Source organism: Ascaphus truei, chromosome 2, assembly GCF_040206685.1.
Source record: "Ascaphus truei isolate aAscTru1 chromosome 2, aAscTru1.hap1, whole genome shotgun sequence".
NCBI lineage: Eukaryota > Metazoa > Chordata > Amphibia > Anura > Ascaphidae > Ascaphus > Ascaphus truei.
This window is the reverse complement of record NC_134484.1, coordinates 439,349,018-439,365,566: the sequence shown is the minus strand read 5'-3', so window position 1 is coordinate 439,365,566 and position 16,549 is coordinate 439,349,018. Positions and strand designations below refer to the sequence as shown.

The 16,549-nt window shown below is 38.8% G+C and overlaps 1 protein-coding gene across 2 annotated transcripts in view; it reads right to left on the bottom strand.

Moving 5' to 3' along the window:
• The window catches only part of PTPRN2 (protein tyrosine phosphatase receptor type N2), a 1,212,473-nt gene that overhangs the window by 379,775 nt on the left and 816,149 nt on the right, over positions 1-16,549 (bottom strand). For both annotated transcript variants that reach the window (XM_075587846.1, XM_075587847.1), the window contains exon 12: positions 5,062-5,126. In XM_075587846.1, the coding sequence (XP_075443961.1) occupies positions 5,062-5,126 (65 nt within the window). The remainder of the gene's footprint in view (positions 1-5,061; positions 5,127-16,549) is intronic.

Genomic DNA, 16,549 nt, shown 5'->3' with positions numbered 1-16,549 from the left:
AGATATCCCTGAACCAGGAGCACCGGTCTCAGCAAGTATCTTATTTGTTTATTGTGGTGTGCAGCTTCTCTTGTTATATTACCCCAGAAGTATGCCATGTTAATTTTCAAGCACCACGAAATCGCGAAAAAAGGGCGCTTCCTGAAAATTTAAGAAGGACTATTGTGGAGGAATTGCGGCGCTATTTTTCAATTACAGATCCTGTAATGAAAATCCTGAGAGGCGTCATACAAGGCATCGGCCCTGGAAGGACAATCTGGTGGGGATCGAATTTGCGTGACTGTTCAAATGTTGTTTATTTTTTGACTTGTTGCTTGTTTTAACTTGTATTAATAAAGAAATGTTTTTACTAACACCATACTGTTGTGCTGTAAATGTTTTGACTTTCTGTACTTTAATAATTGAAATGTTGCGTGTTTTAAATTTTATTAATAAAGAAATGTTTTTACTTACACAAGACCTGCACAACTCCAGTACTCGAGGGAGTTGTGCAGGCCTGACTTACTGTACTGTACACCATCCTACTGTAGATGTTTTGACTTTCTGTACATAAATGTTTTTACTAGCAGTTCACCATACACCTGTAAATGTTTTGAATTGCTGTACACTTTAAATGTTTTTAAATTGTATATGTAAATAAATGTTTTTACTTACTCCATAAATGTTTTTGTACTTACTCCACCAATAAAAGAAAATGTTGATTTGTTTTAAATTGTTCCATTGTCTCCTTTTATACTGTAACAAAATACAGTGTATACTGTAGGCATGCTCAGTACATCACAAGAGTATTAAAACAATACATGCTGTACGGGTATAGAATACACATACGGTATGTACTGGAATACATGTAGAATAAATGCATACTTTTTATTTTTCAGGTTTATTATACAGTATATATATATATATATATATATATATAAAAAAGTATTGTATACGGTCTGAAAACAACAGCATACTGTTTCAGGTTTTCTATGAAGCTCTCAGTTACAGTATTCTATCCTAATCAATAACAACGGCCACTAAACTGTTGACTCCGGTACGTGGTTTTTTAAATCCGATTCAGCAATGCGCAGGCATTGTTACACAAAGCGATATTATCCATCGAAATCCCTCCATTTGCCGTTTTCCGCATGAGAAGACAAAGTTTTATTTTCTGAGGAAAAACAAAAGTACAAGTTTTACTGTAATGGTCAGTCAGTCCCCTAAAGAAGTTCCCACAGTCAGTCCCACCAATAATTTTCTCGGGGGCCGTCTCCTGTTCACATGCGCATGCGCCTACTGTCGATGTGATGACACGCATATGTGTTTCAAGAAGGTTCCAATGCGTATGCGCCTAGCTTTCCACCAATTGTTCAGCATCTACTGTAGAAGCTGCTCAGCCAATGATATTGCTTACAGGAGAATCGCTTGACTGTGCATTGATATTGATATTTCAAAAACAGAATAAAATACGGCAACATTACTCACCATAGACTTTTGCCAATCAGCTGGTGCCGAGCCACTGCCAGTCCTGTATTCTTGATTATACATGTAGTTGACAGGTGACAGCGGGACTACTACACCTGTAGTTGACAACTGATGAGGCTGGAAATCGCTTTGGTACATGCAAGCTTGCTGGAATCTGTACGCGAAATACGGCTCAGGCTGCAGATATCCGGGCGGGGACAGACAGCAAGGGTTGCCGGTCACCAGGTTTTCACTGACGGTCGGACCGTTATTGGAAGCTGGCGCTGGTGCATTGCTTACCTGCGACTGACGTTTCTTAGTTGGTTTTAACATGACCTTTCATCTTTTGAAGTCTCCATGATCAAAGATACGGGAAAAATCTGGTGCTACACACCAATACCCTCCAATAACACCGGGATCAATACGAAAAAAACACGGATCGATACATAACTTTTTTTTTACTGTACGCTTCCACACATGAGTATCTGGTGAAAATTTGTAAAAGTCATAGTTTTCGATAAAATACTGATAAATTTGACCAACTGTTGCCATCTTATCATCTGTTGCATTAATCGCGGCCCATATTAAATAAGCATACGTTATGTCGGGTTTTTGGAACACGGACTGCAGTGATGCACTCATGTCGGGATTCTCAGGACAATAAAACACCAGACACTGTGCATTTATTTTTTAATATGAAAAGCCTAAATTGATACATTATTGTAACTTCTTCAGTACCAAGGTCAATTTACAATAGACCACTGTGGTATTTTTTTAAACACCTGCAAGTCGGCACATTACTGAAGCGCATGCGCAATACAATTCATGAATATCTGCCACCTGGCGGATACGCGAAGAATTGCAACCAATTAAATCCAAACCATTATCAATAAACACATCAATAAACACATCAACCGCGGGTGACGCCGACATGAATGCAACATGAATGCGGCATGAACGCGGTGAAGTGCGTGGCATTCGGAAAAAATCCCCCCAAAAATTCGGAGATGTCGGAGAATAAAAGGGACCGAGGCTGTATTTTGCATATCTTATTTTTGCGTCATTACTAGCAAAATGAGTGCGGGGAACCCCATGGATGTATAGTTATGGTAATCATAATATATGAAACTAAGGGGATCATTTAATATATTCTGCATGGGCCGTTCAGGTCACTGTCGTCCAATACCTCTCATTGACTACAATGGAAGTTTTTATCGGATAATAGGCTATTAGAGTATGAATAAGGCCCTAGGAAGAGATTATTTCTCAAACAGTACTTCCTGCAAAATTAGCGCAACAGTAGGAGGGGGAGGGGGGAATAAAAAACACTGCTCTTTTTATAAATGAAAAACAATCCAACTGAACAACAGGGTTTTCTCCTTTGAGAAATCCGGTGTTGGCTTTTGCAGCATTTTTGCCGGGAGAATGCTTTAATAAGTAGCATGTACATACTCTCAATTTACTGTACTAAAGAAAGCAGAATTGGAATAAAGGCTCCACAGCTTCAATGAAAGGCTACATTGTACCGAATAGAAAAATAAGAGGTTAGACGCAGACATATAATGTTCTGTTCCAGGCTCACTGTGTCTTAGTGATCTCAAACAGGCAGTTAAACTCATCTCCTTCTCCATGCAAATAGAGTTCTTCTTGGATTTCTGATCAACTTTAATGATGAGTGCAAACAGAAATAAAAGGGAACTTTGGGAATGCAAATTAGGGGAAGGTGAAAAAACAAAGCGATCACCGGGAGAGCAGGTAGGAAAAGATCGCTAGCAATGGCCACATGCTTAAAAAGGAAGGATGCTACAGCGAGACACACAGGAAATAGAGCAGGGCCCTACAAAGTGCTAGGGTTTCAGGATTATGCCATTATAACAGGGGCAGAGGAAGGGGTTGCTAAGGCAACAGGCTGAAATGACAGCAAGATACTTTGCACAGTGACACAAACTAGGGCAAGGGTCACTGCAGCCATAGGACAAAGAAAAACACATAGAGGGGACAGAACATAATATAACAGTCAACTCATTTATTGATGAAAAGAGCCCAAGTGAACAAAATTTTGAGGTACAAACATCCCCTTCTTCAGGTAAAATTTGAAGGCTACATTGTATGTAAAACGGACACCTTCAGAATAACGTGATAAAAATCTACAATGCACACCCTCAGTTGCCTAGTTGCAGACAACAGATAAACAAATTCACACCAAAAAAAAGACCAAAAAAAATGAATAGGGTTACAGTCGGTGCTTCTTGGAAGTGTAACAGTCTTACACGGAGGAATATTGCAGAAAAAAAATCGAGACCACATGTGTATATACAGTATGCAAAATGTATTGTTTTCATTTACATATTAAAAAAGCCATCCAATGTATCACTGGAGGATAAAGGTCGAGCTGGACTGAAACGTTGGATTGCTTTTGAAATATGTAATATAATAAAACAATATAATACGATTGATTTTGCATATTTGTGTGTTCTACATAGTTTCCACCCGCGGAATGACACCAGAATGGTCTGCCACTAACATTTCAATACTATTTTTAAGTGTTTGCAATTGCAACACAACAAAGTTCAATTGCCCATTGACATAGTAATGTACGGTAGAGCGGAAGCAATGAATTATTGGGGCCGTCGCATGTCGTTTAAAATGAATACCAGCGGTTTTTAACTTTTTAAAGCAGCAATGCATTCCAAAAATGTCATTTGTACTTTTCTCATGATCTGAACCAAGAGACCTCCACAGCTGAATCACACTATTTATAACTCTGGGTAGACTCTTGTTTGTCTGGGAGATGAATGTTAAGTATTAGAGATGTGTAACATTTTCACTGAAGTGTATGAATCAGACACAAACATTTTGCAAAAACAGGAAGTTTAAGAGAGGGAATAACAGAAAAATGCGAAGACCAAATTGAAAGACCTTCGCATATCGATAGATCATTTCTTGGGAAATCAGGGCGTCTCTGGAGTTGTAAATAACACTGCTCACCTCCAGCGGCTACCTGCGTCACATTATGTTATGTTAATAATGTTTTAAACAAATGTAACAGGAAATCGAGCCACACAAATTGTTCTAATGTTAGGATTAGAGATAAAAGAAATAGTAATTTTCCCTATAAACATGTAACTAATTAGCTATATGTGTTCTCTAAATATGCTGCAACTCGAAAGAACCCACATCTCGGAAAGGGACAATCTTAAAGTAGAGGATGTTCCCCGTTATGGACCATTCCGCAGCATTGACAAATAATTAATCTTTTTGTTCACATGGAGTATTAAAAAGGAATACATCCAAAAGATTGTTCACGGTGCCAAGGTTCAACAGAGTATCCGTCCGCTCCTCCTTCTCTTACCGTGCACCTCCCAACTGGAACAGTCTACCGGAGACTTTCAAAGCTGCCACCAGTCTAAGTTCTTTCAAAACTAAAGCTGTCTCCCATTTTAATCTGGTCTGTAACTGTTACATATGCCTATAACATATATTATCTTTAACTGTGCATGCTATGTCTTTATATATAATGTATAACACTGTTCACTTAATATAACCATATTTGTCCTCATAACTCTGTGTCCAGGACATTAAAACACATAAATAAAATACATTATAGGGACTTACCTCTGCAACGCCAGTCTGCAGGATTTGCAGGCCGGTGGATTTTTCAAGCTGGTCTTTGTTGGCAGCTGTTAGTAAAATAAAAATGACAAAGGTTATATAAAATTAAAAAATGTAATGGACTTTCTTTCTTGATCTTACCCACCTTTTGTCTGGGTTACATTTATAACTAACTGGCTAGTGCAACCCACTCTATCATAGCCCATCAATAACATGGTCATGGCTATAAACAACAATTATCTTAATTATATTTCCTTGTGAGCCGTGGTGTTGACACAATAAAGTATTATTTTTCCAGGGGCTTAAGGCACAACAGAAACTTGATAACAAGGCAGTACGATTAATATGTCAGACAAAAGCTGCATTGGTTTTGAAGCTATTATTGTTATAACACCTACATGGCAGCTGTGTCAGGTCATTAGCGTCCTCTGTACAAATGCAAAATACCTTTTGAGCAATGACAATGCATGGACTTAATGCAGTAGCTGATTCCAGGGACAATAGGGTCATGCTTCACAAGTCTTGTGTAATGGTGACTCAAATAAGCAGTTTGGAAATATGCAAACTCAAATATGAATGCTGAATGTGCCAGCTAAGTTATTAGACCCTTTCAACACTATACGTTTGGATACGAGTGCAGACATTTAGCTAACTTATTGGACTTGCTGGGGAGTACTGTAATACCCTGATCTGTTCTATCACATGTTTCCATGCTGTAGGCATAGATTGTAACAGAGTGTTTCCTTGTAGCATTCAGCTATCAATTATGTTGGGTGTTTATTTAAAAAAAAATTCAAACAGGCTAGTAAAATCAAATATTTCAATTAAATATTTACATATTGTTGGCATGAATTGTACCGGAGTATTTCCAGCAATGTCTTAGTTGTAAGTTAATAAATTAAAATAGCAGACTTGTTTAAGGTCAAGGCATTTCCTGGCCATTGATGTTAGAGGATTCGCCTTGGGCTTTGAACCCACCATGGACATTGCCCTGTAATGCCCTACCCTTCGTGGATTCATTCTTTTGTAGTCTACCCCTCTTACCAAGTTGGGACCGCGGCAATCCTCCCTTCAATATGTTGTACTCTCCAAGTTGAATATGAGTGGTGCCGCAGGCTCAACCTGTTATTGAACAATGGTGGAGGACCCTTGGCTCTATCTTAAGCCTTGAACTCCTCCACCATGGCACTAATGGCCAGGTCCTTCTGGGATAATTACTTAGTTCTAGGTATCCTCTTTCATTCTCCTCCCACTCCTCAGCAAATGTTCCATTTTAGGATATGGATAGGAATACTGCCAGGGTTAGGATAATTTTATGAAAATGGAATGAGGTCCAATAAAGACTAAAGACTTAGGAAGGTGTCTTAGGGAGTATTACAGCTTAGTAAACATGGCCCCATTATGGCCCATTTTCTTGAGTGAACCATCAAGAGTCTTCTACTCATGGAGTAGCACTTCCTAGTAAATGTAGCTCTCAGAAGACATTCTCTAGCGCGGGTATCATCTTGACATCCCTGAATGGACATTAAGGCGTCTTTGGGTGCAGTCAAATCTTTTATGGAATAGTGCTACTTAGCAAATGCGGCCCTGAATGAAACGTTTATAGAGGAATTAAATGGGATACCTACACCAGAGAAAGCCTTCCAAGGATACATCAGGGAAACTCTCTCAGTCCAAAGCAATGGAGCACAGTCTTTTTCCCCTGCACCCCCCTGCCGGCTCCTCCCCTCCTCGCACCCCCCTCCTTACCTTGGCTCCAGCATTCTGATGTCATGTTGCCATGGCAACGTGGCATCACATGACCCTAGGGTGCCATGTGCCATGTCGCGTGACCCTAAGGTGCCATGTCGCGTCGGCAGAAGCCGCCTGAGCCAAGGTAAGTGAAGTTACAGAGGCCTTCACAGCTCCCCCGGCATTTAATTTAAATGCCTTTGGGAAGAGCGCAGGGGCCTCTGTAAACCCTGCGCCCCCGCAGAGAATCTCGTGCCCCACAGTTTGTGCACCCCATGTCTAAAGTAACAGTGGAAGATATATTAATCATAATAGATAAGGTATACAGTACATTATTAAATCACCTGGCCTAGATGTATTCACTGGGGAGTTCTAATATAACTTAAACACGAGCCCCTCATTACGATCAGGGTGGGCAGCAGACGACTGGAAATTAGTCAATCTAACCTCATTCTTTAAATAATATTCCCAAAATTCACCTAGGAAACTAAAGGACCAGTCAACCTAACTTCGGTAGCAGGTAAGTTGGAGCTTGTAGAAACTATAAGCAAGACAAGGATAGTTAAAGACTGTAATAATTACAACATTTTACGGAGAAGTCACCATGCTTTTGCAGATGTATATCATGTCTTAACAATGCACTTGAATTATTTTAGGGTGTCAAGAAACACAAGGAAAATCCAGTAGAGCTAGTGGTCTATATATTGTAAGCAGTCTTCTGCCAGGAGACACCTTTCTGGCGCTGCAAGACACCTTTCAGCCCATTGATTTAAAGGTGCATCCTGGCAGAAGTCTGCTTAGTATATTTCACATTTCGACATATATTTTGACATGGTCCTCATCAAAGGATCTCGAAGAAGGTTTAAATAGCCAGGTAGTAATATTTGCAGATGGACTAAGTTGTACAAAAAATAGTCATAAGAGTCACACAATTAATTACCTTTTTACATAAGGATTCAAACAAATAAACTGATGAATCAGACTGCTCGGCTATGTAAAGGGTCCTAGAAAGGCAGGTGCAAAGGGTAAGAGTTAACAACAAAACAAAAAACCAAAGAGATAGGGTCATAAGGCACCCTTATATTATGCATAGATTATTAGTGCATAATCTAGGTGTGCCTTATGACCCTATCTCTTTGGGTTTTTTGTTTTGCCTTTTACATAAGGATAAGGGTGGCCAACTCCAGTTCTCAAGAGCCACCAACAGTTCAGGTTTAAAGGATATCCCTGCTTCAGCACAGGTCGCTCAATAAAAGGCTGAGCCACTGATTGAGCCACATGTGCTGAAGCAGGGATATCCCTAATACCTGGCCTGCTGGTGGCCCACTGAGGACAGGAATTTGCCACCCCCTGCACTATGAGATTGGGCAGTATAATTGCACATGTTTTTCAACACTAGTAAATGTAAAGTTCTCAATGAACATTGGGGAAATCATAAATATACACCGATGAAATCTGAGTAAGCAACTACAAATCAAGAAGGAGATGTTAGAATCACTGTAGATAACTCCAAAGAATAAATTAGCTCGATGCACAGCAACAGTTAAGAAGGAAAATAGAATGTTAGGATAATCATTAAAGTTCAGAAAAGATAATAATGATGCCAGCGTACAAAACCATAGGCTACGGCATACAGTTCAGGTTACCTCAATTCAAAAAGGGTATCATAGAGCAGGAGAAAGGGCCAAAAAGGGCAACAAGAACAATGACATTTATGGAGCATGTACTTTATCAGGAAATGCTGCAAAGATTAGGGGGCATATTTATTACTACGCAATGCTAAGCAGTAACACCCATTATGGCCCACTCAGGTAATCATTAACACTGCTTAGTAAATATGGTCTTAGGTTTCTTCAGCCTGGAAAGACAACTGAGGGTAGGCATAATAGAATTGTACACATGTTTAAATGTATTTATTTATCAAATGTTTTACCAGGAAGTAAGTAATATGTTTTACCAGGAAGTAATAAATTGAGAATTACCTCTCGTTTGCAAGTATGGCGTAAAGATAATAAATAAGGAAACTGCTCTGACTCAGTATTGGGAAATAGTATGTTCTTCTGTAACAGGTCAGAATTCAAGCTGTTTTACCTCATAAAAAGGAAGGAAGGACTTCAAATGAGACAAATCAAGGAGAATAAAGTTTAGTCAGTGCCCCATTTCCCTTCTTCCTCTGAGTGCTTATCTCTCTGCATTGCATTACTAGCCAATAGTAGTTGGGTACATCTTTGCTTGATGGTTCAAAACATGTATTGTAATACGCCATGTGATTCAGATTGCAGTACCTGGAGCAAGGGTTCCCCTCTTTGTTTATCTGGTTCTTTGTTCCTCCTTATTACATTTAATGTAAAAAAAAATATTATCTACAGTGTTTGCATACACTGTCAGTGCTGTAACAGAATTTAAAAAAATAACGCCTCAACAACTCTGAAAATAAAAAGATTTTTAATATTAAAGCAGTGATGGTCCAAGAAGCATACACGAAAATGTTAGTATACAGTCCATGATAATGTTGGTATACAGTACATGATAATGTTACTATACAGTATATGATAATGTTAGTATATAGTACATGATAATGTTAGTATATAGTACATGATAATGTTAGTATACTGTACAGTACATGATAATGTTACTATAAATTACAGTATAGGCAAAAGTAGTAAAATTCCGGCCATTATTTAAAATCCTGCTCTCTGATTGATTAAAATTCCGGGCATTATCCAATCAGTAATGCCCGGAATTTAGCAGCTTGCTAAGTGCAGTTTTCAATGGGTTTATTTCCAGCCAATCAGCTTTCAGAACAGCTGAGACAGGGCAGGGGATTGGTTTGCATGAAGTACTGCTACGGCCCCTCCTATCCTCCGACTTACCCGGAAAGATGCGGGGATATTCTCTGTTTCTCACGGAGTTTCCCGTGCGGCGGCCGCATCATCAGACAAGCGCTAATGGCGCTTATCATTGAAAGCGCCCGCGGCGCGGGAAAACTGACGGAAAAACGCAGCGTGCCGCCGCGTTTTAAAAAATCCCGCAGTGGCGGCCGCAGGAGGATAAATGCGGCCGCCACTGTATAAGCTGTGAGACAGGGCAGGGGATTGGTCAGGACGTATCAGCCCCGGGTTGACTCCTCCCCCTCCCGAGCTGACAGATTTTCTGAGCAGATTCTGTTGATTGGGGGGGGTGGGGGGGGGAGAGAGAGATGGTGTCTGCAAAGAAGTAAGTGGCTGTCTGCAGTTTCTTTGTGGCTGCAGTTTGTGTGTGAGTGTGTGCTGTTGTGTTGTATATCTGTGTATAGAGCTCCAGTGTGTGTGTGTGTGTGTGTGTGTGTGTGTGTGTGTGTTAGTGTCAGCTGCAGTGTTTATGGGTGTAGCATGTGTGTGTAGCAGCAGTTTGTGTGTGTATAGAGATGCTGTGCTGTGTGTAGAGGTGCAGTGTTGTGTGTGTGTGAGGTGTGTGTAGAGGTGCTGTGTTGTGTATAGAGGTGCAGTGGTGTGTGTGTGGGGTGTGTGTAGAGGTGCTGTGTTGTGCTGTGTTGTGTGTAGAGGTGGGGGTGGGGGGGAGAGTGCAAAGTTTAGTAAGTGGCTGCATTTTTGATTGTGGCTGCAGTGTGTGTGTGTTGTGCTGTTGTATGTGTAGCAGTAGTTTGTGTGTATATAGAGCTCCAGTGTGTGTGTGTATGTGTGTGTGTGTGTGTCAGTGTCAGCAGCAGTGTTTATGGGTGTAGCGTGTGTGCAGAGCTGCTGTGTTGTGTGTGTAGGGCTGCTGTGTTGTGTATGTAGAGCTGCTGTGTTGTATGTGTAGAGACGCTGCATTGTGTGTGTAGAGGTGCTGTGTTGTGAGTGTAGAGGAGGTGCTGTGTTGTGAGTGTAGAGGAGGTGCTGTGTTGTGAGTGTAGAGGAGGTGCTGTGTTGTGTCTAGAGCTCCAGTGTGTGTGTGTTTGTGTGTGTGGTGTGCTTGTGTGTGTAGAGGTGCTGTGTTGTGAGTGTAGAGGAGGTGCTGTGTTGTGTGTGTGTGTGTGTGTGTGTGTGTGTGTGTGGTGTGCTTGTGTGTGTAGAGGTGCTGTGTTGTGTCTGTGTGTGTGTGTGTGTGTGTGTGTGTGTGTGTGTGTGTGTACACAGAGGGGGCGGCAGTGTGTGGATATAGATAGCTGCAGTGTAAGCGTATATAGAAGTGGTTTCATGTATTTACCATTTTATTTTAATAAAAAAATCTATATAACTATACAAAAGTGTCTATTATTTATGAAAAAAGTCTACATTTAGCCTATAATAGTAATAATCCCCTCAGAACAGGGCATTATTGTCCAGTAATGTCCTGTTCTTCGGGGATTATTACTTAAGTACATGATAATGTTAGAATACAGTACATGATAATGTTAGTTTACAGTACATGATAATGTTGGTATACAGTACATGATAATGTTGGTATACAGTACATGATAATGTTAGAATACAGTACATGATAATGTTGGTATACAGTACATGATAATGTTAGAATACAGTACATGATAATGTTAGAATACAGTACATGATAATGTTAGAATACAGTACATGATAATGTTAGTACTGTATACACTATATGAAAATGTTTTGAATAAACTACACGATAATATTAGAATACACTATATGATAATGTTAGAATACACTATATGATAATGTTAGAATACACTATATGATAATGTTAGAATACACTATATTATAATGTTAGAATACACTATATGATAATGTTAGAATACAGTACACTATATGATAATGTTAGAATACACTATATTATAATGTTAGAATACACTATATGATAATATTAGAATACACTATATGATAATGTTAGAATACACTATATGATAATGTTAGTATACGTATAATAATGTTAGAATACACTATATGATAATGTTAGAATACACTATATGATAATGTTAGTATACACTATATTATAATGTTAGTATACACTATATGATAATGTTAGAATACACTATATGATAATGTTAGAATACACTATATTATAATGTTAGTATACACTATATGATAATGTTAGAATACACTATATGATAATGTTAGAATACACTATATTATAATGTTAGTATACACTATATGATAATGTTAGAATACACTATATGATAATGTTAGAATACACTATATGATAATGTTAGTATACGTATAATAATGTTAGTATACACTATATGATAATGTTAGAATACACTATATTATAATGTTAGAATACACTATATTATAATGTTAGAATAAACTATATTATAATGTTAGAATACACTATATTATAATGTTAGAATACACTATATGATAATGTAAGTATCTTGACCATTGAGCATGTTCTGCTTCCCCTCCTTTTTTTGTATTAAAAAATATGATTTTCTTAATCTCTAGCTTCTGAAGTTACCATGGTAACCTTCAGACTGCACTGGGCACTTCATATTTCAAACGCGTATATCTCCTGAACTAAGAATCGGGGTTTACACATAAAAACAGCATTTGAAAGGCCAAGAAGAGATCTTTAAAAGTAAGTCAAAAGAAAATGTACAAAAATGTGTATCAGCACAGACTGACTGCTCCTTTACCCATATCATTATTTTTATTTTATAGAAAGAGCCTGAGACTCCCATTATTGTTAAATCAAATTATTAGTACATTTTTCCATATTGCACGGGCCACTATCTTGCATGAAAAATGACGCATTGTAAAGCTCAAATTCTTTCTCCAAATAAAAGAGGGACTCAGCTGGAAAAATAAAAGCAATGGGCCACATTAAACCTCTTTTTTTTTTTTGTCTACGTGAGAAACAAAGGGTTTAGAAATAGAAAAATGAGGTCCTTCAGAATGAAATTCATAGATGAAGGATATGCAAATTACCCGAAGAAGCGGAACCCTATAATATTCTCCAAATTCTGCAACAGCCTGTTTAATTAGTATTTTAATTTATCAGAATAATTCCTTACACTCGACAATTTATTCAGTAATCCATATAATTATGCACGTTTCTACAGTAGAATAATTTCGCCTGCACCCTGTATTGTAACCTCAGGGATTTTCTGGAAGTCTTTCCTATCAACTCAATATAGCCTTTGCTCTCTCTGGGTGTGTGCAGTGGTCCTGATTTTAGGAGCCAGAAAGGGGTCAAGATGACTGGTAAAAATAAAAATAAAAAAACACACAGGGAGGTCACAGAACTGGTGCTTGCAGTTGCTGGAACTGAACTTTCTCATGGAATATAAAAGTGAGCAGGAAAGAAATACAGAAAACTACAATTCTCCAGCGTGAAAAATACGTACGCAACAAATGTATACGTAGAGGCAATACCTCATCAGTTCTTTAGCTCTAAGATGAAGCCAGGGGTTCCCAACTCCAGTCCGAAAGATCCCCCAACAAGTCAGGTTTACTGGATATCCCTGCTTCAGCACAGGTGGCCCAATCAGTGGCTCAGTCTAAGACTTAGTGTGGTCTGAGATTGAGCCACCTGTGCTGAAGCAGGGGCTGATTGAGCCACCTGTGCTGGACTGGAGTGGAGAACCCTGGGATTAAGCCAATAGGAGATAATGAAATACCATGGACATCTCGTTACTAAACATTATTATTCATATAACTAAAGACAGCTGGAAAAGCATAACTGAACAACAAACCAAAGCCATAAATATAATATAATGTTAAGTTTTTGAGACCGAATCGTTGGTTATCATGACAATCTCTCAAACTTTACACAGCTCAATCTTATTTTAATATCACATTGGAGGAAATTACCAAGCTACCAAGAAAATGGCGGGGGCAATTATATAACGCCTTTTTTCTTTGTAAAATTCTGCTTCTGAACAGCTGAATAATTGCACTTCCACGTCTTCCTACCGCTATTTTATTCCAGTCTCCCAGAAGGAGAATATTGTCCGGGAAGGATAATATGGTCGCCAGCAACCTTACTGCCTGGTAGTTGATCAATGACAACACAGTCACACAGGCATGTAATATTCTTGTTACTGATTGGCCACTGGCCAGTGCCAAATAAACTCCTTCAGACCAGCCAGGTACATGGAACAAAAAGGTCTCCAGTCTACAGAAGACCCCTGCATTCAGGTGATACTGTATATGAAATACTTTTATTTATGGGAGTGAATGCTGCTTTGAATCCCTTCCAGGTTTACTGGTCCCTCTAGCAACCAAGTGATTGAAATAATGTATCATCAGGAAGTAAATGCATAAGAGTTAGAATGATACAGTATTGTGTAGTGAAGGTTAACATAAATATAAAAACTCATTGCTACTTGTAATCTCAAATTGTTTGCTGAATTTAATAATTGTAAATTGACTGACCTACTTAATATATGTTCTACTTTAGCTAGGATATTTAATTTATTCAGAAATATTTGTAACATTTTACCTTGATATAAATGTAATTTTGTTTTGCAAATAAAGTGCAATATATTTGTCTACAGAGCTGTATGTAGTGCAGTATATAGTAAAATACTACAGAAACAATTAATCTCTGCATAAACATAACCTGCAGCCCAGGGAGGACAGTCGGGACAGTGGTCCCAGGCACAGTGGAGGAAGGGGCCTGACCAGCCATGGAAGTCTGCGATCATCTTCCCTCCGATGATCTTCCCCCATACTCAACAACCATTACAGCTCCCCCCCCCCCCCCCGCTCAACAAGTCCGGCAACCCTCCCACACAACAACTCTGCTGGGGTCCAGATCATGGCTATCGGTGGACCTGTGCATAGATAACAAGCACCTATTTTATTACCAAGGGAGAAAAAGTGGCTTCACCCCTGGCTGTAATACCATGTGATATAGCCATGTGGTTTTAAGGATGTGACATATCTCCCAGGAGAGGGGCAGTTCTGGATTTGGTCATATCAAACAATGTAGAAGTAATAACAAATATTCAAGTCCTGGAACATTTGGGTAACAGTGATCATAACATGGTCTCATTTGAAATAAATTATCAAAAAACAGATTACTTGGGTTCAACAAAGACTTTAAACTTTAGAAAGGCAGACTTTAATAAACTGAAGTCTAATCTACAGTAGTAGTAATACAATGGGATGATGTTTTTGCAGGGAAAAATATAGAAGATAAATGGGCAGTCTTTAAAACATTGTTAAAAAGCACACTTATCAGTGTATACCCTTGGGTAATAAGTATAAAAGAAATAAGTCAAAACCAATGTGGCTAAATAAACAGGTAGGGGAGGAAATGGACAAGAAGAGGAAGGCGTTTAGATTCTTTAAGTCAGAAGGGACAGAGACATCGTATCAGAATTATAAAGAATGTAACAAAAATTGCAAAAGGGCAATTAAATTAGCAAAAATGGATAATGAAAAAAGGATTGCAACAGAAAGTAAGGTCAACCCTAAAAAGTTCTTTAAGTACCTTAATAACAAAAAAATGAGAAAAGAAAATATAGGACCCTTTCAGTGTGAGATGGGTAAGCAGATTATTGGAGATAAGGAGAAAGCAGAGGTATTAAACAAATTCTTTGCTTCTGTGTTTACCAGGGAAGAATCAAGTTCAATAGTAGCGCCACAGGAGGAAGCCACAACCTCCATATTAATGACCAATTGGTTAACTGAGGAAGAAGTTCATAAGCGACTTGAAAAAATTCAAGTAAATAAGGCACCTGGCCCCGATGGCATACATCCAAGAGTTCTCAAGGAGTTAAGCTCAGTAATAGCAAAACCATTATATTTAATATTCAAGGACTCCATTTCCACAGGCTCAGTACCACAAGATTGGCGTAAAGCAGATGTGGTGCCTATATTTAAAAAGGGAGCTAGATCACACCCGGGGAATTACAGACCTGTAAGCCTGACTTCAATAGTAAGGAAAATACTTGAAGGTTTAATACGGGATAATATTCAGGAATACCTAATGGAAAACAAAATTATTAGTAATAGTCAGCATGGATTTATGAAGGATAGATCTTGCCAAACTAACCTTATTTGTTTCTTTGAGGAGGTAAGTAGGAATTTAGACCAGAGTAATGCAGTTGATGTGGTCTACTTAGATTTTGCAAAGGCTTTTGATACGGTTTCACACAAGAGCTTGGTGTACAAAATAAAGAAAATTGGACTCAGTAATAATATTTGCACCTGGACTGAAAACTGGTTAACGGACAGACAACAGAGGGTTGTCATAAATGGAACTTTTTCAGGTTGGGCTAAAGTCGTGAGTGGAGTACCTCAAGGATCGGTACTGGGACCCCTGCTTTTTAACTTGTTTATTAATGACCTTGAGGTTGGGATCGAGAGCAAAGTCTCCATCTTTGCTGATGATACTAAATTGTGTAAGGTAATAGAATCAGAGCAGGATGCAATTTCTCTTCAGAAGGACTTGGAGAGACTGGAAACCTGGGCAGGTAAATGGCAAATGAGGTTTAATACAGATAAATGTAAGGTTATGCATTTGGGATGCAAGAATAAAAAGGCGACTTACAAATTAAATGGAGATATATTGGGGGAATCCTTGATGGAGAAGGATTTAGGAGTGCTTGTAGACAGCAGGCTTAGCAATAGTGCCCAATGTCATGCAGTAGCTGCAAAGGCAAACAAGATCTTATCTTGCATCAAACGGGCAATGGATGGAAGGGAAGTAAACATAATTAAGCCCCTTTACAAAGCAATGTAGAGAGTGATGCAGCGCACCGCGATCAAAAAGAAGAACAGGTCTGGCCAAAAATGTGTAATCTTTAATGAAGTATCATAAAACCAAGGGATGCAGCCCTTCTACGCGTTTCGTGTCTAGCACTTTATCAAGAAGT